We start from the raw sequence: 22,654 nt of genomic DNA on the forward strand, positions 1-22,654 counted from the left end.
ACCTACATTTAAAAACGAATATCAACAAAGAAAAATCAGATGTAAGTCTTGTTAGAACAATAAGATTATTTCAGAATTTCTAGCATTTTTTGGCAATGTGCAAATATTATTATTATTAGTATTAGTATTATTATTATAGATATTTTACTTTCAGAAGGAACAGACTTACCTTTGACCTGTAACGCCCATGTGATTGTTCCTGGTATTGACTCTTTTACATTGTACGACTGCAAAACAATTGTCTACCACTTGTGTAATATCTTTGAATACATCTGATACATCTCGGTCAGGACTCTCTATATATCTTTATATTCTCGAGATATCTATTGTTTTGGTTTATTACAACATAAACAATGACTTTTTTTTTTTTTACGTAGGAGAACAATGTGACGGTTGACATGGAGTTTCTCCTTTTAGGATTTCAAGTCAGCCAAGGTTTAAGAATTTTGCTCTTCTCTCTCCTTCTGGTGGTTTATTTGGGTACAATATGTGGGAACCTCCTGATCATTACCCTGGTGTCCACCAGTAAGATCCTCCACACTCCAATGTACTTCTTCATCTCACAACTCTCCATCAGTGATCTTATAGTGACCACAGATATTGCCCCCAAAACACTGCACATTATACTGAATAATGGAGGGACCATTACTCTTATTGACTGTATCACTCAGTTTTATATCTTATGTGGTTGTGGAGCATTTCAATGTCTTCTTCTGGCTGTGATGTCCTATGACAGATATGTGGCCATCTGTAACCCTCTCCATTACTCCACCATCATGACAAGTGGACATTGTGGGATATTATCTATGTCCTGTTGGTTTCTTGGATTTTCTATTATTTTGATTTTCATCATAAAAACAGCAAAGCTTAATTTTTGTGGCCCCAATGTCATTGAGCATTTATTCTGTGACATTGTCCCCTTACTAGAACTTTCCTGTTCAATCACTTTTATTATCCATATAGAGATTTTTGTAATAGGTATTCCCATTGTCTTCATCCCAACCTCCATCATTGTATTGTCTTATACATATATTGTCTATACAGTCTTAAGGATCCCATCCAGTACTGGTAGACAGAAAGCCTTCTCCACCTGTAGCTCCCACCTCATTGTGGTCTCCATATTCTATGGGACTATATTCAGTGTTTATGTTGTCCCAACAAAAGGGCAATCATCGAGTATGGGTAAGTTCCTCTCCCTGACATATACCGTGTTTACTCCTTTGACCAACCCCATTATATACAGTCTGAGGAATAAAGATATTAGGAGAGCCTTACAAGGAAAACAGCATAGACATAGGATGGGGTAAAATTACAATAACAGGGTCTTTACAGAAGTTATGGGCTGAGTTTTTTTTAAAATGATTGGCTAAATCAAAGTATTGAGAGGATACAGTCCTATGAAAAAGTTTGGGCACCCCTATTAATCTTAATCATTTTTAGTTCTAAATATTTTGGTGTTTGCAACAGCCATTTCAGTTTGATATATCTAATAACTGATGGACACAGTAATATTTCAGGATTGAAATGAGGTTTATTGTACTAACAGAAAATGTGCAATATGCATTAAACCAAAATTTGACCGGTGCAAAAGTATGGGCACCCTTATCATTTTATTGATTTGAATACTCCTAACTACCTTTTACTGACTTACTGAAGCACAAAATTGGTTTTGTAACCTCAGTGAGCTTTTAACTTCATGGCCAGATGTATCCAATCATGAGAAAACGTATTTAAGGTGGCCAATTGCAAGTTGATCTCCTATTTGAATCTCCTCTGAAGAGTGGCATCATGGGCTACTCAAAACAACTCTCAAATGATCTGAAAACAAAGATTGTTCAACATAGTTGTTCAGGGGAAGGATACAAAAAGTTGTCTCAGAGATTTAACCTGTCAGTTTCCACTGTGAGGAACATAGTAAGGAAATGGAAGAGCACAGGGACAGTTCTTGTTAAGCCCAGAAGTGACAGGCCAAGAAAAATATCAGAAAGGCAGAGAAGAAGAATGGTGAGAAGAGTCAAGGACAATCCACAGACCACCTCCAAAGAGCTGCAGCATCATCTTGCTGCAGATGGTGTCACTGTGCATCGGTAACAATACAGCGCACTTTGCACAAGGAGAAGCTGTATGGGAGAGTGATGAGAAAGAAGCCGTGTCTCCAAGCACGCCACAAACAGAGTCGCCTGAGGTATGCAGAAGCACATTTGGACGAGCCAGCTTCATTTTGGAAGAAGGTCCTGTGGATTGATGAAACAAAGATTGAGTTGTTTGGTCATATAAAAAGGCATTACGCATGGCGTCCAAAAAAAAACAGCATTCCAAGAAAAACACATGCTACCCACTGTAAAATTTGGTGGAGGTTCCATCATGCTTTGGGGCTGTGTGGCCAATGATGGCACCGGGAATCTTGTTAAAGTTGAGAGTCGCATGGATTCCACTCAGTATCAGCAGATTCTTGAGAATAATGTTCAAGAATCAGTGACGAAGTTGAAGTTACGCCGGGGATGGATATTTCAGCAAGACAATGATCCAAAACACCGCTCCAAATCCTCAGGCATTCATGCAGAGGAACAATTACAATGTTCTGGAATGGCCATCCCAGTCCCCAGACCTGAATATCATTGAACATCTGTGGGATGATTTGAAGCGGGCTGTCCATGCTCGGCGACCATCAAACTGAACTGAACTTGAATTGTTTTGTAAAGAGGAATGGTCCAAAATACCTTTATCCAGGATCCAGGAACTGATTAAAAGCTACAGGAAGCGACTAGAGGCTGTTATCTTTGCAAAAGGAGGATCTACTAAATATTGTCACTTTTTTGTTGAGGTGCCCATACTTTTGCACCGGTCAAATTTTGGTTTAATGCATATTGCACATTTTCTGTTAGTACAATAAACCTCATTTCAATCCTGAAATATTACTGTGTCCATCAGTTATTAGAGATATCAAACTGAAATGGCTGCTGCAAACACCAAAATATTTAGAACTAAAAATGATTAAGATTAATAGGGGTGCCCAAACTTTTTCATAGGACTGTAGATAGGAGATAGATAGATAGATAGATAAGAGAGAGATAGATAGATAGATAGATAGATAGATAGATAGATAGATAGATAGATAGGAGATAGATAGATAGATAGATAGATAGATAGATAGATAGATAGATTAAAAGTGATCTGTATGTAGCCCTGCTTGAGAATTGTAATAAACCAGAACGTTGCATTTATGGGCTAATAACAGTGATTTGCAAAAGATCTTGATCTATTTCGCATTTTGTCATCTTATAACCACAAGCTTAAGGGTATTTTAGTGAGATTTTCAGTGATAATCAACACAAAGTAGCCAATAATTGTGAAGTGGAAGGAAAATGATGATAAAAATCTGAAAAGTGTGACGTGCAAAAGTCTTCACCCCCTATACCACTACTTTGTAGAGCCGCCTTTTGCTGCAATTCCATCTACAATTCTTTTGGGCTCGGTCTCAGCTTTGCACATCTAGAGATGAGATTTCTGCCTCTTCTTCTTCTTCGCAGCCAGATTGGATGGATGTGATGTGATCAGTAATTGTCATGGCTTGTCACAGATTGAGGTCTGGACTGTGACTGGGCTGTTCTAACACATGAATATTCTTTGATTTAAATCACTGACTGGAGCTCGGGCTGGAGGTTTAGGGTCATTGTCTTGCTGGAATCTCCTTCCCAGTGTCAAGTCTTTTGCAGCCTCCAGTCTTCAGGTTTTCTTCCAGGATTGCCCTGTATTTAGCTCCATCCATCTTCCCATCACCTCTGAGCAGCTTCCGTGCCCCTGATGAAGAAAAGCCTCCCCCCCATCATGATGCTGCCCCCTATGTGTCACAGTGGGGATGACGGGGTGTTCAGGGGGATGAGCAGTGTTACTTTTCCACCACACTTTTTTTTTGCATTTATGCCAAAAAGTTCAACTTTGGTCTCATCTGATCAGAGCACTTTCTTCCACATGTTTTCTGTAACCCCTATATGGTTTGTGGAAAATTGCAAATGGCACTTCTTATGTCTTTCTTACAACAATGGTTTTCTTCTTGCCGCTATTCCATATAGATTGTCAGTTTTGTGAAGTGCGCAGTGACTTCTACTTCTCATGTGGACAGATTGTCCCTGTACCTGATCTGATGATTTCGGCAGCTCCTCCAGAGTGACCATAGACTTCTTGACTGTTTCTCTGACCAGTGCTCTCCTTGCTCAGTGATCTGTCAGTTTAGGTGGACGGCCATGTCTTGGTAGGTGTTAGGGTTGGGTCCCGCAGGCTTCCCGTCCAGCGCATAGCGCCACCTGCGGGCCAATCCAAACCTCGCCCTCGGCGTTGTGCAGTGAGGTGTCTGGAGTCTAAGTCCAGCTTTCAGCCCACTGAGCATGCTCAGACACTTCGGAGCCGCTCAGAGGCTAAGTGCCATTCTCTCCCTACTGAGCATGCTCAGACATTTTGGGTCCGCTCAGAGGCTAAGTCCCATTTTGGCCATACTGAGCATGATCAGTGACGTCATGCCACCGCCCCTGTTGGGCAGGGACTAGCCTTTATATGGTGTGAGCCGACGCCCGCCCGGTGCTCACACTTTGACTAACATTGAGACAGGAGGTCAGGGCCAGATTCCTGTGAATGTCAGGTCGTCAGGTCGTCAGGTCGTCAGGTCGTCAGGTCGTCAGGTCGTCAGGTCGTCAGGTCGTCAGGTCGTCAGGTCAGGGGCCTAAACTAGGACTTCTTGGCTCCGCCAGTAGGAATCCCCTTAAATGTATTGGAACTGTCCAATCATATTGTTGCTCCCAAGCTGTTTAGGAGCCCTTTATGTTACTGACCAGGGGTGACATTTAACCCCTGGCAGCCTTTCCTGTGTAGCAGGCTGAAGCTTGTACTAGCGCCTATCCCTCTGCTGTGTTTTAGCAGAGGTCTTATGCAAGGCTTCTTTCAGCTTCACCTAGCGGCTTTGCACAGGTGCACTCTCCCAGTGAGGTTAACTGGGAAGAGTGTGTTTGCAGTTAGTTCACACCAGAACTGCACAAACACCACTGCCAGTGCAGTTAACTGGTGGTTAGCCTTTCAGGCACACGGCCACCCCTTCCCCCTGGGGCTTGTGGACCTCACTGCAGTGTCTGCAGTCCAGCGGTTCTGTCATTGTTAAAAAATTATTTTCATATATATAGACAGAACCGTAACAGTAGGTTTGCAGTTGTGGAATTTTTTTTTTTTCCATTTTTCGATGAGGGATTGAACAGGGCTCCTCAGGATGCTCCAATTTTGGGATATGTTTTTATAACCTGACCGTGATTTAAACTTCTCCACAACTTTATCTCTGACATGTCTGATGAGTTCCTTGGTCTTCATGATGCTGTTTGTTCTTTAGTGGTCTCTAACTAACCACTGAGGCCTTCACAAACAGTTGTATTTATACTGAGACTACATTGCACACAGCCAGACTCTATTTACTCATTAAGTGACATCTGAAGGCAATTGTATGCACTGGGTTTTATTTAGGGGTATCAGAGTACAGGGGATGAAGACTTTTGCATGTCACATGTTTCAGATCTTTATTTGATTACAATTTTGAAACCCATGTATCATTTTCCTTTCACTTCTTAACTATCTGCTACTTTTTGTTGGTTATCACTTAAAATATCCAGAATATGTTAAAATTTCAAGGGGTATGAATACTTTTGTAAACACTTTGTTATTTTGATAGACTAAAAAAGAAAAAAAAAATCCCAAAATATCCCAACAAAGTCTCTATGGAACAGCTGAAATGTTGTACATTTTTTTGTTTTTTTGCCCTTGGTTGGATCTTTGGATGTGCAGCCTTTTCTATATGTTAATTTGGCTAGTTTTTTTTTTTATATAGATTGATAAAATGCTACCGGCTTTCATAGTAAGGCTGAGTGTACTCAGGGTTTTTCGGTCTGGAAATTGAGGCAGAGGCTGCCTCAGTTTCCGGACCAGAAAACAGGGGGCCATGACAGGGTGCAGTGCATTGGCATCTAGTTGCGCACTCTGCTCTGGATTAGGCCCAATGAATGGGCCTAGTTGGGAGGAGGGAGTGTCTTCGCGAATCGGCCTGGGGAATGAGCCTGTCCACTCTTTTTTTCCGGGAACCGGAACAAACGGATCCCGGAAAAAACACCTGACCGGCTCCCATTGACTTCAAAATCCTGACCAAAATACCCTATGTGAACCTGGCCTAACAGATGGCTCCTTTGAACTTGCTACATGGGAGTCATACCAGCAACCAAAATTAAGATTTGGGGTGGGGACTGGCTCCAGGGGTGGAGGGTGAACCGGGGGCCACAAAATGAATTAATCCTCAGGGATTATTGCTGGATCACTGCTGAGTACAACAGTGCACACATGGTGGTTATGGTGTCTACTCTGCTTCTGAGAAGGCACCAAATGTAAAGACCCAACATTTGCCCTACTATTTTGGTGGATGTCTGGAAGAGGTTAAAGTTGAAAATATATTGCACCCTCGTGCGGATTTCTGGCACATGATTTGGAGTTGTCCGACTGTACAAGCTTTTTGGAGTGGGGTGGTGGATCTTTTGGCAGTCGCCCTGGGTCACCCTGTCCCCCTTTCCCCTGAGGTTTGTTTATTTGGTGTTCTAGAGGAAGAGATTTGGCAACACCACGCCCGGATATTTCTCTGGGAGAGTTTATTGTATGCCAGAAAGGCCATTGCATTACGGTGGATGCCCCCCCCCCCCCCGGTCTCCATCGGTGTCTCAATGGTGGAGGCTGTTTAATTCGATCCTCCAATTCAACCAAATTATATATAAAGGCAGGGGCTGTCCTCAGAAGTTTACTAAAGTTTGGGGAGCGTGGTGTGCTTCCCCGGCTACCCAGTATTCTGCCCCCTCACTGCATTCAGCTCTAGATGCCTTTGCACCCTGGATCTGTGGCCCCCCTTCTGGTGGTGTAATATATGCAGGTTGGCGTTGGAGTCTTTTGCCTACTTTTGTACCTTTCCTTGTCTTGGAACGGGCTGGGCGGGGGTGGGCTGGACATGTTGCAGATCTTTGTTCATTTGTGTATTTTTTCTGTGCTTATTTTGTTATTTTGTGCATGTATTTCCCTGATTATTCTGTTTGTTTTGGTTACATCTCCTTCAATAAAACGAGTTTAAAAAAAAAAAAGTTGAAAATATATAGTTGAGACACTGTGAGCACAGGATTGAGACAGGACCATTCAGTCTCTCCCCTCATTTACGACAAGTTACTAAAAAGAATGCTGCCCTATGTATGTCTTATATACAGTGTAATCTGCACTAATGGGAACCATGAACATGTGGAATGGGAATTGCAAGTAAGACCACATTAATGTGAGCTACAGTCCATGTATATGACAAGTGCCTTGCGAGGCATCATTGACTTCTATGTTCTGTTACAGAAAACAATACACATTAATATGAAGTCTATCTATATTATATAGTCATTGTAAAAAAAAGACTGCACCAATGTAAACTGTGCTTAATGTAAGAGAAACGGATAATGGGAGGGATTGTGGAGGTCAATAAAGTAGGGATCACTGTTTTTAATGCTGTCCTGTGACCTCAACTGTCAGACCATTGAGGATATTAGAAGAAAGCGAACAATTGGGCTCAGCTCGTAATATTTTTGTTACATGTCCTGTAACCATCTGTCCTGTAAGTGCAATAAAATAAACCTACTGTATATTCAGGTGCCGCCCGGTGTCTGCGCTTTCTCTGGAACTCCCTGCAGCATATTTATAGATAATTCAGCACAGAAATGACTTGAGAACGCCAGATAAAGCCCAGATGTACATGACTCTCAGATAGCCTGGACATTTTGATTGAGAACATCACTATAGCAATGGCCCTACGTTGCTTTTATTAATGCAGATTTTGTTGCAGTTTGTTGAGCGACTACAAAAGAAATGTGAAATATCTAGGAAGTTCTTATACTTCTCCCTTCTACTCAATCCACTCCTGGCTGTGGCTCAGAAGACTGCAGCAAAATCTGCAACAAAAAAGATGCATTTCTGCAACAGGGGGTCCTCAGTCACACAAAGTTTTGAAAAATAGCAGGGGCACAATAGATAACAAAATACATCATGATCATGAGTAGAGATTAGAGATGAGCGAACACTAAAATGTTCGAGGTTCGAAATTCGATTCGAACAGCCCCTCACTGTTAGTGTGTTCGAATGGGTTTCGAACCCCATTATAGTCTATGGGGAACATAAACTCGTTAAGGGGGAAACCCAAATCCGTGTCTGGAGGGTCACCAAGTCCACTATGACACCCCAGGAAATGATGCCAACACCTCTGGAATGACACTGGGACAGCAGGGGAAGCATGTCTGGGGGCATCTAACACACCAAAGACCCTCTATTACCCCAACATCACAGCCTAACAACTACACACTTTACACACTCAATACCACCTCTCTGACAGTAGGAAAACACCTTGAAACATGTGTATTTGGCACTTGCAGTGAGGAGAGCTTGTCACCAGCAGTGAATTTGGCCCTTGTAGTAAGTTGAGGTTGGCACCAACATTTGTTTTGAAAATCAGGGTGGATTGAGCCTCTAACCAGCAGAGTTTGGGCAAATTCATGGTGGAGGGAGCCTCTAAACACCCCAGTTTGGGCAAATTCATGGTGGAGGGAGCCTCTAAAAACCCCAGTTTGGACCAATTCATGGTGGAGGGAGCCTCTAACCAGCCCAGTGTGGGCAAATTCATGGTGGAGGGAGCCTCTAAAAAACCCAGTTTGGACCAATTCATGGTGGAGGGAGCCTCTAACCAGCCCAGTTTGGGCAAATTCATGGTGGAGGGAGCCTCTAAAAAACCCAGTTTGGACCAATTCATGGTGGAGGGAGCCTCTAACCAGCCCAGTTTGGGCAAATTCATGGTGGAGGGAGCCTCTAAACAGCCCAGTTTGGGCAAATTCATGGTGGAGGGAGCCTCTAAACAGCCCAGTTTGGGCAAATTCATGGTGGAGGGAGCCTCTAACCAGCCCAGTTTGGACCAATTAATGGTGGAGGGAGCCTCTAACCAGCCCAGTTTGGGCAAATTCATGGTGGAGGGAGCCTCTAAACAGCCCAGTTTGGACCAATTCATGGTGGAGGGAGCCTCTAAAAAACCCAGTTTGGACCAATTCATGGTGGAGGGAGCCTCTAAACAGCCCAGTTTGGGCAAATTCATGGTAGAGGGAGCCTCTAACCAGCCCAGTTTGGACCAATTAATGGTGGAGGGAGCCTCTAAACAGCCAAGTTTTGGGAAATTCATGGTGGAGGGAGCCTCTAACCAGCCCAGTTTGGACCAATTCATGGTGGAGGGAGCCTCTAAACAGCCCAGTTTGGGCAAATTCATGGTGGAGGGAGCCTCTAAAAAACCCAGTTTGGACCAATTCAAGGTGGAGGGAGCCTCTAACCAGCCCAGTTTGGACCAATTAATGGTGGAGGGAGCCTCTAAACAGCCAAGTTTGGACCAATTCATGGTGGAGGGAGACTCTAAAAACCCCAGTTTGGACCAATTCATGGTGGAGGGAGCCTCTAACCAGCCCAGTGTGGGCAAATTCATGGTGGAGGGAGCCTCTAAAAAACCCAGTTTGGACCAATTCATGGTGGAGGGAGCCTCTAACCAGCCCAGTTTGGGCAAATTCATGGTGGAGGGAGCCTCTAAAAAACCCAGTTTGGACCAATTCATGGTGGAGGGAGCCTCTAACCAGCCCAGTTTGGGCAAATTCATGGTGGAGGGAGCCTCTAAAAAACCCAGTTTGGACCAATTCATGGTGGAGGGAGCCTCTAACCAGCCCAGTTTGGGCAAATTCATGGTGGAGGGAGCCTCTAAACAGCCCAGTTTGGGCAAATTCATGGTGGAGGGAGCCTCTAAACAGCCCAGTTTGGGCAAATTCATGGTGGAGGGAGCCTCTAACCAGCCCAGTTTGGACCAATTAATGGTGGAGGGAGCCTCTAACCAGCCCAGTTTGGGCAAATTCATGGTGGAGGGAGCCTCTAAACAGCCCAGTTTGGACCAATTCATGGTGGAGGGAGCCTCTAAAAAACCCAGTTTGGACCAATTCATGGTGGAGGGAGCCTCTAAACAGCCCAGTTTGGGCAAATTCATGGTGGAGGGAGCCTCTAACCAGCCCAGTTTGGACCAATTAATGGTGGAGGGAGCCTCTAAACAGCCAAGTTTTGGGAAATTCATGGTGGAGGGAGCCTCTAACCAGCCCAGTTTGGACCAATTCATGGTGGAGGGAGCCTCTAAACAGCCCAGTTTGGGCAAATTCATGGTGGAGGGAGCCTCTAAAAAACCCAGTTTGGACCAATTCATGGTGGAGGGAGCCTCTAACCAGCCCAGTTTGGGCAAATTCATGGTGGAGGGAGCCTCTAAAAAACCCAGTTTGGACCAATTCATGGTGGAGGGAGCCTCTAAAAAACCCAGTTTGGACCAATTCATGGTGGAGGGAGCCTCTAACCAGCCCAGTTTGGACCAATTCATGGTGGAGGGAGCCTCTAAACAGCCCAGTTTGGGCAAATTCATGGTGGAGGGAGCCTCTAAAAAACCCAGTTTGGACCAATTCATGGTGGAGGGAGCCTCTAACCAGCCCAGTTTGGGCAAATTCATGGTGGAGGGAGCCTCTAAAAAACCCAGTTTGGACCAATTCATGGTGGAGGGAGCCTCTAAAAAACCCAGTTTGGACCAATTCATGGTGGAGGGAGCCTCTAAAAAACCCAGTTTGGACCAATTCATGGTGGAGGGAGCCTCTAACCAGCCCAGTTTGGGCAAATTCATGGTGGAGGGAGCCTCTAACCAGCCCAGTTTGGGCAAATTCATGGTGGAGGGAGCCTCTAAACAGCCCAGTTTGGGCAAATTCATGGTGGAGGGAGCCTCTAACCAGCCCAGTTTGGACCAATTAATGGTGGAGGGAGCCTCTAACCAGCCCAGTTTGGGCAAATTCATGGTGGAGGGAGCCTCTAAACAGCCCAGTTTGGACCAATTCATGGTGGAGGGAGCCTCTAAAAAACCCAGTTTGGACCAATTCATGGTGGAGGGAGCCTCTAAACAGCCCAGTTTGGGCAAATTCATGGTGGAGGGAGCCTCTAACCAGCCCAGTTTGGACCAATTAATGGTGGAGGGAGCCTCTAAACAGCCAAGTTTTGGGAAATTCATGGTGGAGGGAGCCTCTAACCAGCCCAGTTTGGACCAATTCATGGTGGAGGGAGCCTCTAAACAGCCCAGTTTGGGCAAATTCATGGTGGAGGGAGCCTCTAAAAAACCCAGTTTGGACCAATTCATGGTGGAGGGAGCCTCTAACCAGCCCAGTTTGGACCAATTAATGGTGGAGGGAGCCTCTAAACAGCCAAGTTTGGACCAATTCATGGTGGAGGGAGCCTCTAAAAACCCCAGTTTGGACCAATTCATGGTGGAGGGAGCCTCTAACCAGCCCAGTTTGGGCAAATTCATGGTGGAGGGAGCCTCTAAAAACCCCAGTTTGGACCAATTCATGGTGGAGGGAGCCTCTAAAAAACCCAGTTTGTACCAATTCATGGTGGAGGGAGCCTCTAACCAGCCCAGTTTGGACCAATTAATGGTGGAGGGAGCCTCTAAACAGCCAAGTTTGGACCAATTCATGGTGGAGGGAGCCTCTAAAAACCCCAGTTTGGACCAATTAATGGTGGAGGGAGCCGCTAAACAGCCCAGTTTGGACCAATTCATGGTGGAGGGAGCCTCTAAAAACCCCAGTTTGGACCAATTCATGGTGGAGGGAGCCTCTAAAAAACCCAGTTTGTACCAATTCATGGTGGAGGGAGCCTCTAACCAGCCCAGTTTGGACCAATTAATGGTGGAGGGAGCCTCTAAACAGCCAAGTTTGGACCAATTCATGGTGGAGGGAGCCTCTAAAAACCCCAGTTTGGACCAATTCATGGTGGAGGGAGCCTCTAACCAGCCCAGTTTGGGCAAATTCATGGTGGAGGGAGCCTCTAAACAGCCCAGTTTGGGCAAATTCATGGTGGAGGGAGCCTCTAACCAGCCCAGTTTGGACCAATTAATGGTGGAGGGAGCCGCTAAACAGCCCAGTTTGGACCAATTCATGGTGGAGGGAGCCTCTAAAAACCCCAGTTTGGACCAATTCATGGTGGAGGGAGCCTCTAAAAAACCCAGTTTGGACCAATTCATGGTGGAGGGAGCCTCTAACCAGCCCAGTGTGGGCAAATTCATGGTGGAGGGAGCCTCTAAAAAAACCAGTTTGGACCAATTCATGGTGGAGGGAGCCTCTAACCAGCCCAGTTTGGGCAAATTCATGGTGGAGGGAGCCTCTAAAAAACCCAGTTTGGACCAATTCATGGTGGAGGGAGCCTCTAACCAGCCCAGTTTGGACCAATTAATGGTGGAGGGAGCCTCTAACCAGCCCAGTTTGGGCAAATTCATGGTGGAGGGAGCCTCTAAACAGCCCAGTTTGGACCAATTCATGGTGGAGGGAGCCTCTAAAAAACCCAGTTTGGACCAATTCATGGTGGAGGGAGCCTCTAAACAGCCCAGTTTGGGCAAATTCATGGTGGAGGGAGCCTCTAACCAGCCCAGTTTGGACCAATTAATGGTGGAGGGAGCCTCTAAACAGCCAAGTTTTGGGAAATTCATGGTGGAGGGAGCCTCTAACCAGCCCAGTTTGGACCAATTCATGGTGGAGGGAGCCTCTAAACAGCCCAGTTTGGGCAAATTCATGGTGGAGGGAGCCTCTAAACAGCCCAGTTTGGGCAAATTCATGGTGGAGGGAGCCTCTAACCAGCCCAGTTTGGACCAATTAATGGTGGAGGGAGCCTCTAACCAGCCCAGTTTGGGCAAATTCATGGTGGAGGGAGCCTCTAAACAGCCCAGTTTGGACCAATTCATGGTGGAGGGAGCCTCTAAAAAACCCAGTTTGGACCAATTCATGGTGGAGGGAGCCTCTAAACAGCCCAGTTTGGGCAAATTCATGGTGGAGGGAGCCTCTAACCAGCCCAGTTTGGACCAATTAATGGTGGAGGGAGCCTCTAAACAGCCAAGTTTTGGGAAATTCATGGTGGAGGGAGCCTCTAACCAGCCCAGTTTGGACCAATTCATGGTGGAGGGAGCCTCTAAACAGCCCAGTTTGGGCAAATTCATGGTGGAGGGAGCCTCTAAAAAACCCAGTTTGGACCAATTCATGGTGGAGGGAGCCTCTAACCAGCCCAGTTTGGACCAATTAATGGTGGAGGGAGCCTCTAAACAGCCAAGTTTGGACCAATTCATGGTGGAGGGAGCCTCTAAAAACCCCAGTTTGGACCAATTCATGGTGGAGGGAGCCTCTAACCAGCCCAGTTTGGGCAAATTCATGGTGGAGGGAGCCTCTAAAAACCCCAGTTTGGACCAATTCATGGTGGAGGGAGCCTCTAAAAAACCCAGTTTGTACCAATTCATGGTGGAGGGAGCCTCTAACCAGCCCAGTTTGGACCAATTAATGGTGGAGGGAGCCTCTAAACAGCCAAGTTTGGACCAATTCATGGTGGAGGGAGCCTCTAAAAACCCCAGTTTGGACCAATTAATGGTGGAGGGAGCCGCTAAACAGCCCAGTTTGGACCAATTCATGGTGGAGGGAGCCTCTAAAAACCCCAGTTTGGACCAATTCATGGTGGAGGGAGCCTCTAAAAAACCCAGTTTGTACCAATTCATGGTGGAGGGAGCCTCTAACCAGCCCAGTTTGGACCAATTAATGGTGGAGGGAGCCTCTAAACAGCCAAGTTTGGACCAATTCATGGTGGAGGGAGCCTCTAAAAACCCCAGTTTGGACCAATTCATGGTGGAGGGAGCCTCTAACCAGCCCAGTTTGGGCAAATTCATGGTGGAGGGAGCCTCTAAACAGCCCAGTTTGGGCAAATTCATGGTGGAGGGAGCCTCTAACCAGCCCAGTTTGGACCAATTAATGGTGGAGGGAGCCGCTAAACAGCCCAGTTTGGACCAATTCATGGTGGAGGGAGCCTCTAAAAACCCCAGTTTGGACCAATTCATGGTGGAGGGAGCCTCTAAAAAACCCAGTTTGGACCAATTCATGGTGGAGGGAGCCTCTAACCAGCCCAGTGTGGGCAAATTCATGGTGGAGGGAGCCTCTAAAAAAACCAGTTTGGACCAATTCATGGTGGAGGGAGCCTCTAACCAGCCCAGTTTGGGCAAATTCATGGTGGAGGGAGCCTCTAAAAAACCCAGTTTGGACCAATTCATGGTGGAGGGAGCCTCTAACCAGCCCAGTTTGGACCAATTAATGGTGGAGGGAGCCTCTAACCAGCCCAGTTTGGGCAAATTCATGGTGGAGGGAGCCTCTAAACAGCCCAGTTTGGACCAATTCATGGTGGAGGGAGCCTCTAAAAAACCCAGTTTGGACCAATTCATGGTGGAGGGAGCCTCTAAACAGCCCAGTTTGGGCAAATTCATGGTGGAGGGAGCCTCTAACCAGCCCAGTTTGGACCAATTAATGGTGGAGGGAGCCTCTAAACAGCCAAGTTTTGGGAAATTCATGGTGGAGGGAGCCTCTAACCAGCCCAGTTTGGACCAATTCATGGTGGAGGGAGCCTCTAAACAGCCCAGTTTGGGCAAATTCATGGTGGAGGGAGCCTCTAAAAAACCCAGTTTGGACCAATTCATGGTGGAGGGAGCCTCTAACCAGCCCAGTTTGGGCAAATTCATGGTGGAGGGAGCCTCTAAAAAACCCAGTTTGGACCAATTCATGGTGGAGGGAGCCTCTAACCAGCCCAGTTTGGGCAAATTCATGGTGGAGGGAGCCTCTAAAAAACCCAGTTTGGACCAATTCATGGTGGAGGGAGCCTCTAACCAGCCCAGTTTGGGCAAATTCATGGTGGAGGGAGCCTCTAAACAGCCCAGTTTGGACCAATTAATGGTGGAGGGAGCCGCTAAACAGCCCAGTTTGGACCAATTCATGGTGGAGGGAGCCTCTAAAAACCCCAGTTTGGACCAATTCATGGTGGAGGGAGCCTCTAAAAAACCCAGTTTGGACCAATTCATGGTGGAGGGAGCCTCTAACCAGCCCAGTTTGGACCAATTAATGGTGGAGGGAGCCTCTAAACAGCCAAGTTTGGACCAATTTATGGTGGAGGGAGCCTCTAAAAACCCCAGTTTGGACCAATTCATGGTGGAGGGAGCCTCTAACCAGCCCAGTTTGGGCAAATTCATGGTGGAGGGAGCCTCTAACCAGCCCAGTTTGGACCAATTAATGGTGGAGGGAGCCGCTAAACAGCCCAGTTTGGACCAATTCATGGTGGAGGGAGCCTCTAAAAACCCCAGTTTGGACCAATTCATGGTGGAGGGAGCCTCTAAACAGCCCAGTTTGGGCAAATTCATGGTGGAGGGAGCCTCTAACCAGCAGAGTTGGTGGAAATCAGGGTGGAGGGAGCCTCTAACCAGCAGAGTTGGGGGAAATCAGGGTGGAGGGAGCCTAGTATTAGCAGAATTGTGCAACGCTTATGGTGGATGAGTATGAGGATGCGGAGGAATTGGAGAGGTTGAGTACAGACATGGAGTTTCATGTTGGGGTGCTTTACACAGGTGGGCACAAAAATGACGGCTCTACCCAGTGGTGGTTCATTTTTATCAAAGTGAGCCGGTCGGCACTCTCAGCTGACAGACGGGTGCGCTTGTCAGTGATGATGCCACCGGCTGCACTGAACACCCTCTCAGATAGGACGCTGGCGGCAGGACAGGACAGCACCTCCAAGGCATATAGGGCAAGTTCAAGCCACAGGTCCAACTTCGACACCCAATACGTGTAGGGCGCAGAGGGGTCGGAGAGGACAGGGCTGTGGTCAGAAAGGTATTCCCGCAACATGCGCCTATACTTCTCACGCCTGGTGACACTAGGACCCTCCGTGGCGGCACTTTGGCGAGGGGGTGCCATCAAGGTGTCCCAGACCTTAGACAGTGTGCCCCTCGTTTGTGTGGACCGGTGAGAACTTGGTCGCCTACTGGAGGAACTGCCCTCCCTGCCGCCAACGTCACATGCTGGAAACATCTCCATCATATTCTGCACCAATTGCTTGTGGCAAGCATTGATGCGATTGGCCCTCCCCTCTACCGGAATAAAAGACGAGATGTTGTTTTTATACCGGGGGTCAAGGATAGCAAAGATCCAGTACTGGTTGTCCTCCATGATTTTGACAATACGCTTGTCGGTTGTAAAGCACCCCAACATGAACTCAGCCATGTCTGCCACAGTGTTAGTTGGCATGACTCCTCTGGCCCCACCGGAAAGTTCAATCTCCATTTCCTCCTCATCCTCCATGTCTACCCATCCGCGCTGCAACAATGGGACGATTCGAAGTTGCCCGGAAGCCTCCTGTATCACCATCACATCATCGGACAACTCTTCTTCCTCCTCCTCCTCCTCCTCCTCCATTAAACGCAGTGAAGCGGACAGATGTGTGGACCTACTCTCCAGCTGTGACGGATCGGATGCTATCCCTGACTCCTCTGTGTGATCTGAGTTATCCCTGATGTCAATCAGGGATTCTCTCAGAACACACAAGAGCGGGATTGTAAGGCTCACCATCGCATCCTCAGAGCTCACCCTCCTTGTGGACTCCTCAAAGACCCGTAGGATGTCACAAAGGTCTCTCATCCATGGCCACTCATGGATGTGAAACTGAGGCAGCTGACTTTGTGGCACCCTAGGGTTTTGTAGCTGGTATTCCATCAAAGGTCTCTGCTGCTCAACCACTCTATTCAACATCTGAAACGTTGAGTTCCAGCGTGTGGGGACGTCGCACAAAAGCCGGTGTTGTGGCACATGCAGGCGTTGCTGGAGAGATTTTAAGCTAGCAGCGGCTACTGTCGACTTGCGAAAGTGGGCGCACATGCGCCGCACTTTCACCAGTAGCTCTGGAACATTGGGGTAGCTCTTTAGGAAACGTTGCACCACTAGGTTGAAGACGTGGGCCAGGCATGGAACATGTTGGAGTCCGGCAAGCTCCAGAGCTGCTACCAGGTTCCGGCCGTTATCACAAACGACCATGCCTGGGCCCAGGTGCAGCGGCTCAAACCATATTGCCGTCTCATCGAGGAGGGCATCCCTCACCTCAGAGGCAGTGTGCTGTCTGTCCCCCAAGCTGATCAGCTTCAGCACAGCCTGCTGACGTCTACCAACGCCAGTGCTGCAACGTTTCCAACTCGTAGCTGGGGTCAATCTAACAGCGGAGGAGGAGGCGGTGGCGGAGGAAGAGGCGGTAGAGGAGGAGGAGGAGGGGGGTGTTGTTCTCGTGTCCCTGCCAGGAATGTTAGGCGGGGAGACGAGGTACACCGGGCCAGTTTGGGAAGCAGTCCCAGCCTCAACTACATTCACCCAGTGTGCCGTCAGTGAAATGTAGCGTCCCTGTCCGCATGCACTTGTCCACGCGTCGGTGGTCAAGTGGACCTTTGTGCAAAGCGCGGAACTAAGGGCCCGCCTGATGTTGAGTGACACGTGCTGGTGCAAGGCGGGGACGGCACACCGGGAGAAGTAGTGACGGCTAGGGACGGCATAGCGAGGTGCCGCAGTTGCCATCAGGTCCAGGAAGGCGGGAGTTTCAACAAGCCGGAACGCCAACATCTCCTGGGCCAGCAGTTTAGCGATGTTGGCGTTCAAGGCTTGCGCGTGTGGGTGGTTAGCAGTGTATTTCTGCCGCCGCTCCAATGTCTGAGAGATGGTGGGTTGTTGTAAAGAAACGCCTTATGGTGCCTTTGATGGTGCAGGAGAAGGAGATAAGACAGGACCAGGGGAGGATGAGGTAGAAGTCAACAAAGTGGCGGAGGCAGATGAAGTGGTGTCCTGGCTCGTCCTCTGGAGTGCATCGCCAGCACAGTCAGCAGTGGCAGTGGCAGAGGCAGAGGCAGTGGCAGAGGCAGTGGCAGTGGCGTGAACGGCAGGCGGCCTTTGTCCTGCCGTTGCTGCCTGCCACTGATTCCAGTGCTTGGATTCCAAATGACGGCGCATTGAAGTGGTGGACAGGTTGCTCTTCTCAGAGCCCCTAATCAATTTCGAGAGGCAAATTGTGCAGACAACACTATATCTGTCCTCGGCGCATTCCTTGAAAAAACTCCACACCTTCGAGAAACGTGCCCTCGAGGTGGGAGTTTTTCGGGGCTGGGTACGAACTGGAACATCTTGGGAGATTCCGGGTGTGGCCTGGCTTCGCCTAAGCTGCTGACCTCTGCCTCTGCCTCTAGCTACCCTTTTTGGTGCTGCACCTGCCTCAACATCCACACTACTTTCCCCGCTTGACATCCCCCCTGTCCAGGTCGGGTCAGTGTCCTCATCATCCACCACTTCCTCTTCCAACTCCTGTCTCATCTCCTCCTCCCGCACAATGCGCCGGTCAACTGGATGCCCTGACGGCAACTGCGTCACATCATCGTCGATGAGGGTGGGTTGCTGGTCATCCACCACCAAATCGAACGGAGATGGAGGAGACTCTAGTGTTTGAGCATCTGGACACAGATGCTCCTCTGTTAGGTTCGTGGAATCGTGACGTGGAGAGGCAGGTTGAGGGACAATGAAAGGAGCGGAGAACAGCTCTGGGGAGCAGGGACAGTTTGGGTTATTGTTCTGTAAAGCTTCGGAATTTTGGGAGGAAGGAAGACAAGACTGTTGGGTAATAGGAGGAGAGGAGGCAGAGTCTGACTGGCTGCTGGACAATGTGCTGTAAGCGTTCTCTGACAGCCATTGCAAGACCTGTTCCTGGTTCTCGGGCCTACTAAGGTTTGTACCCTGCAGTTTAGTTAATGTGGCAAGCAACCCTGGCACTGTGGAGTGGCGCAATGCTTGCTGCCCCACAGGAGTAGGCACGGGACGCCCTGTGGCTTCACTGCTACCTTGCTCCCCAGAACCATTCCCCCGATCTCGCCCACGGCCTCGTCCACGTCCCTTTCCGGGAGCCTTGCGCATTTTGAATTCCTAGTTAGAAATTGGCACTGTATACCAGTAGTAAAAATTGTGGGTGCACGTAACCCCAATATATTCTTTGAATTACCAGTCAGAAACTGGCACTATATGGCAGTAGCAAGAAATGAGGGTATTTGTATTCCCAATATATTCTTTGAATTCCCAGTCAGACAATGGCACTGTATACCAGTAGTAAAAATTGTGGGTGCACGTAACCCCAATATATTCTTTGAATTACCAGTCAGAAACTGGCACTATATGGCAGTAGCAAGAAATGAGGGTATTTGTATTCCCAATATATTCTTTGAATTCCCAGTCAGACAATGGCACTGTATACCAGTAGTAAAAATTGTGGGTGCACGTAACCCCAATATATTCTTTGAATTCCCAGTCAGACACTGGCACTATATGGCAGTAGCAAGAAATGAGGGTATTTGTATTCCCAATATATTCTTTGAATTCCCAGTCAGACAATGGCACTGTATACCAGTAGTAAAAATTGTGGGTGCACGTAACCCCAATATATTCTTTGAATTACCAGTCAGAAACTGGCACTATATGGCAGTAGCAAGAAATGAGGGTATTTGTATTCCCAATATATTCTTTGAATTCCCAGTCAGACAATGGCACTGTATACCAGTAGTAAAAATTGTGGGTGTATATAGCCCCAATTCTATTGCTAGGGGACTTGCAGGGTATTTCTGGGGTTAAGGTGGGGGGGCACACCGTTGGAACGGGTATCGGGGTATATATCGGGTATACGGGAATACACTGACAGTGTATTCCATTCAGGATCCTGGGAAAGCTGGGTTGCGGCGATTGAGCCCGTCAGTGCCACGTTACACTGACAAGCTTCTCCCTGGAATTTAGCTCTTATAAGAGCTGTTGGTTGTCTTCTCCTTCCTATCCTAGCCTGTCCCTGCCTACCCAGAATCTAAGCCCTAGCTAGCTGGACGGAAACCTCCGTCCTCGGTGAATTGCAAGCTCAGAATGACCCGAACCTGGGCGGCGCTGTTCTTTTAAATTAGAGGTCACATGTTTTCGGCAGCCAATGGGTTTTGCCTACTTTTCTCAACGTCACCGGTGTCGTAGTTCCTGTCCCACCTACCCTGCGCTGTTATTGGAGCAAAAAAGGCGCCAGGGAAGGTGGGAGGGGAATCGAGTAATGGCGCACTTTACCACGCGGTGTTCGATTCGATTCGAACATGCCGAACAGCCTAATATCCGATCGAACATGAGTTCGATAGAACACTGTTCGCTCATCTCTAGTAGAGATGGGACGTGTTAATGTGTCAGATAGAAAGAATATGGATGGCATCAGCCCAGCAAGTAGTAGTAGTAGTAGTAGAAGCAAGCCATAGCTGGTTGGTGCATCTACTACATATATGTATATGATTATATGGAGTATATGATTCACTCGTCATCCCAACATAGCACTAACATTAGAACAGTAACACCGTGACTTTAAGCCGGGGTTCAGCAACTTCATTTCATTCCTACTCCACCGTGCCGAAATAGCCAAGTATCTTCATAGCATCCTTTCTATTCTGTCATCTCCATCTACTTTGCTGACCCTTAATAAGGTGTCTTTTTATTTTAGAAGGAACAGAATTACACATGATGACGTTGAGGAAGATCTTCTTCAAGATAGTGCTCCAGGTTCTGACGAGCTTGGTGAGAGCTATACTTCCTGGTAGTATGAGTGGCTCTTGTCTCCACAATAGTAGTAATTAGTAATACTGGTAGGGGCAGGTAAGAAGCCCAGGGCCAGTTTTATGACATATCACAGACTGGGGATGAAGATGATGACATTGACAAAGATGATTATATATTGGACAAGACCTGAGAACTGGATCAGAGGAGTAATGGAGTCAATGACATACAGCCAAAACAATAAAACCTGCCAGGAGCAGACCTCCTAGGGAAAACTTTGTGAGTGGTGATAGTAGCAATTATGGCGGCAAACACTATGTTTAAAGAATGTCTGGCAGTAGCTCTGTGCACTAATATTCTGTGTGGGAATATTTCTTTACAATAACACATGGCAAATACAGCACATTGCAATGTACAAAATGAAGACCAAGGAGACAATGTGTTATTTTCAGATCAGGTTGCAGAAACTCTTTAGGAAAGTGTGCTGCCTCCTAATGTCCTTTGAGGAGGCCACCGGATTTGTTAATAAGGAAAACCGGAACATTTCTGCTGTCAATCCCTCCCTCCAATATTTGTATTAGAGGAAACACTTGCAAGAAAATGGTTATTCATTAGTCATATTTTTAGATAGAAAGTCAAAATGGGGACATTTTTCTTACTCCCCAAAGGCAGTCAAAATTGGCGCATGACCAGAAACCAGTATGCAGCCAGCTCATCCCAGTTTTCATAGAGTAAATGCCGGCAAACTACTTACCTGACTAGGAGGACTCTCTCTGTTCCCCTTAGTCACTTTCTCTCCATATCTTCCAGTAAAACCACTACAAGCAACAGTTTCTATGACATGATGATTTTTTTCCAGCAAACAGGCAGTGACACCAGCACTTGTTTGGACTACAGTCAAAATAAATTTTGAAAACCATTTTCATCTCTTGTTCAAGCCTTTTCTTTTTGATGATGAACAATCTAGGATCAGCTGAGGAAATGATTTGGGCAAAAACAAGGGCAAGTTACAGCAAAAGCAAAAACTGGATGCTCTCACGTCGAGCTGGATGCTTCATGATGAAGCATTCAGCTCGACGTGAGATATAAGTTCATACACTTGAAAAAGGGCAGCTAGCCCGAAACGCGTTGTGTTTATATTTCCAAAATAAAGTGAAATTTTAAAAGACGACGGATTGAGCGCAGAGATCCTCTTTTTTGTCCGGTCCATCCTTGCCATTATCTGACAGATTAAAAGAATTAAAAAATCTGTATGGATGTGAGATAACCATTAGAAGAAAAGTATACCTAAGCAGTTGTGATTCAGTTCAACGTATTGCTTGAATTCAGAATTGCCAACCTAGACTTGTGACAACTAGAGATGAGTGAACAGCGTCCTATCGAGTAGATGTCCGGTCGGACATCACGCTGTTCGCCATGTTCGATTCAATAAGAACACCGTGTGGCTAATGCAATTTGATTCCCCTCCTACCTTCCCTGGCGCTTTTTCTGCACCAATAACAGTGCAGGGGAGGTCAGGGGAGGACAGGAAAGGAGGCCATGAAAAAAACTAGGAAAAAAACATTGGCTGCCGAGGACATGTGACCTCTGATTCAAAAAAACAGGCGACATCATCTCCGATTCATTCTGTGCTTGCACTTTAGTTAGAGATGTCTGCTGAGGGCTAGTTAGGTTTTAGAATCTGCTAGGCAGTAATAGCAAAGAAGAAGAACCACAACAGCTCTTTTAAGGGCTACACTAAAGGGAGATGCTGAAACAAGCTGTGTGTACCCACAAACACCAAAGTGGGATACACAGCAATTAAGCCAGGCTGTATCCACTCAACCCAGCTTTCCATGGTGTGGAATAAACTAAGTGGGATACACTGAAATTGTCAGCCTATATACCCTGTATATGATTAATCCAGATATCAATAGTGTGTACCCACCAAAAACTAAGTGGGATATACATTCTAATTTGCAGGATATATATGCTTTATCCAGGTTGTAATGGTGTGTACCCACCAAACCATCAAAACCATCTAAAAATGCTCAAGGCTACCGATAAGGGACGTGGATGAGGCCGAGGGTGTGGGAATG

At 47.0% G+C, this 22,654-nt stretch overlaps 1 protein-coding gene across 1 annotated transcript; it reads left to right on the forward strand.

Moving 5' to 3' along the window:
* Nucleotides 1-398: 398 nt before the first annotated feature.
* Nucleotides 399-21,665, forward strand: LOC142202281 (olfactory receptor 6N1-like). The gene is made up of 3 exons (XM_075272341.1): nucleotides 399-1,303; nucleotides 20,524-20,597; nucleotides 21,544-21,665. The coding sequence occupies exons 1-3, from the start codon at nucleotides 399-401 to the stop codon at nucleotides 21,663-21,665; spliced, it is 1,101 nt and encodes a 366-aa protein (XP_075128442.1).
* Nucleotides 21,666-22,654: the final 989 nt, after the last annotated feature.

Source organism: Leptodactylus fuscus, chromosome 5 (assembly GCF_031893055.1).
Source record: "Leptodactylus fuscus isolate aLepFus1 chromosome 5, aLepFus1.hap2, whole genome shotgun sequence".
Taxonomy (NCBI): Eukaryota; Metazoa; Chordata; class Amphibia; order Anura; family Leptodactylidae; genus Leptodactylus; species Leptodactylus fuscus.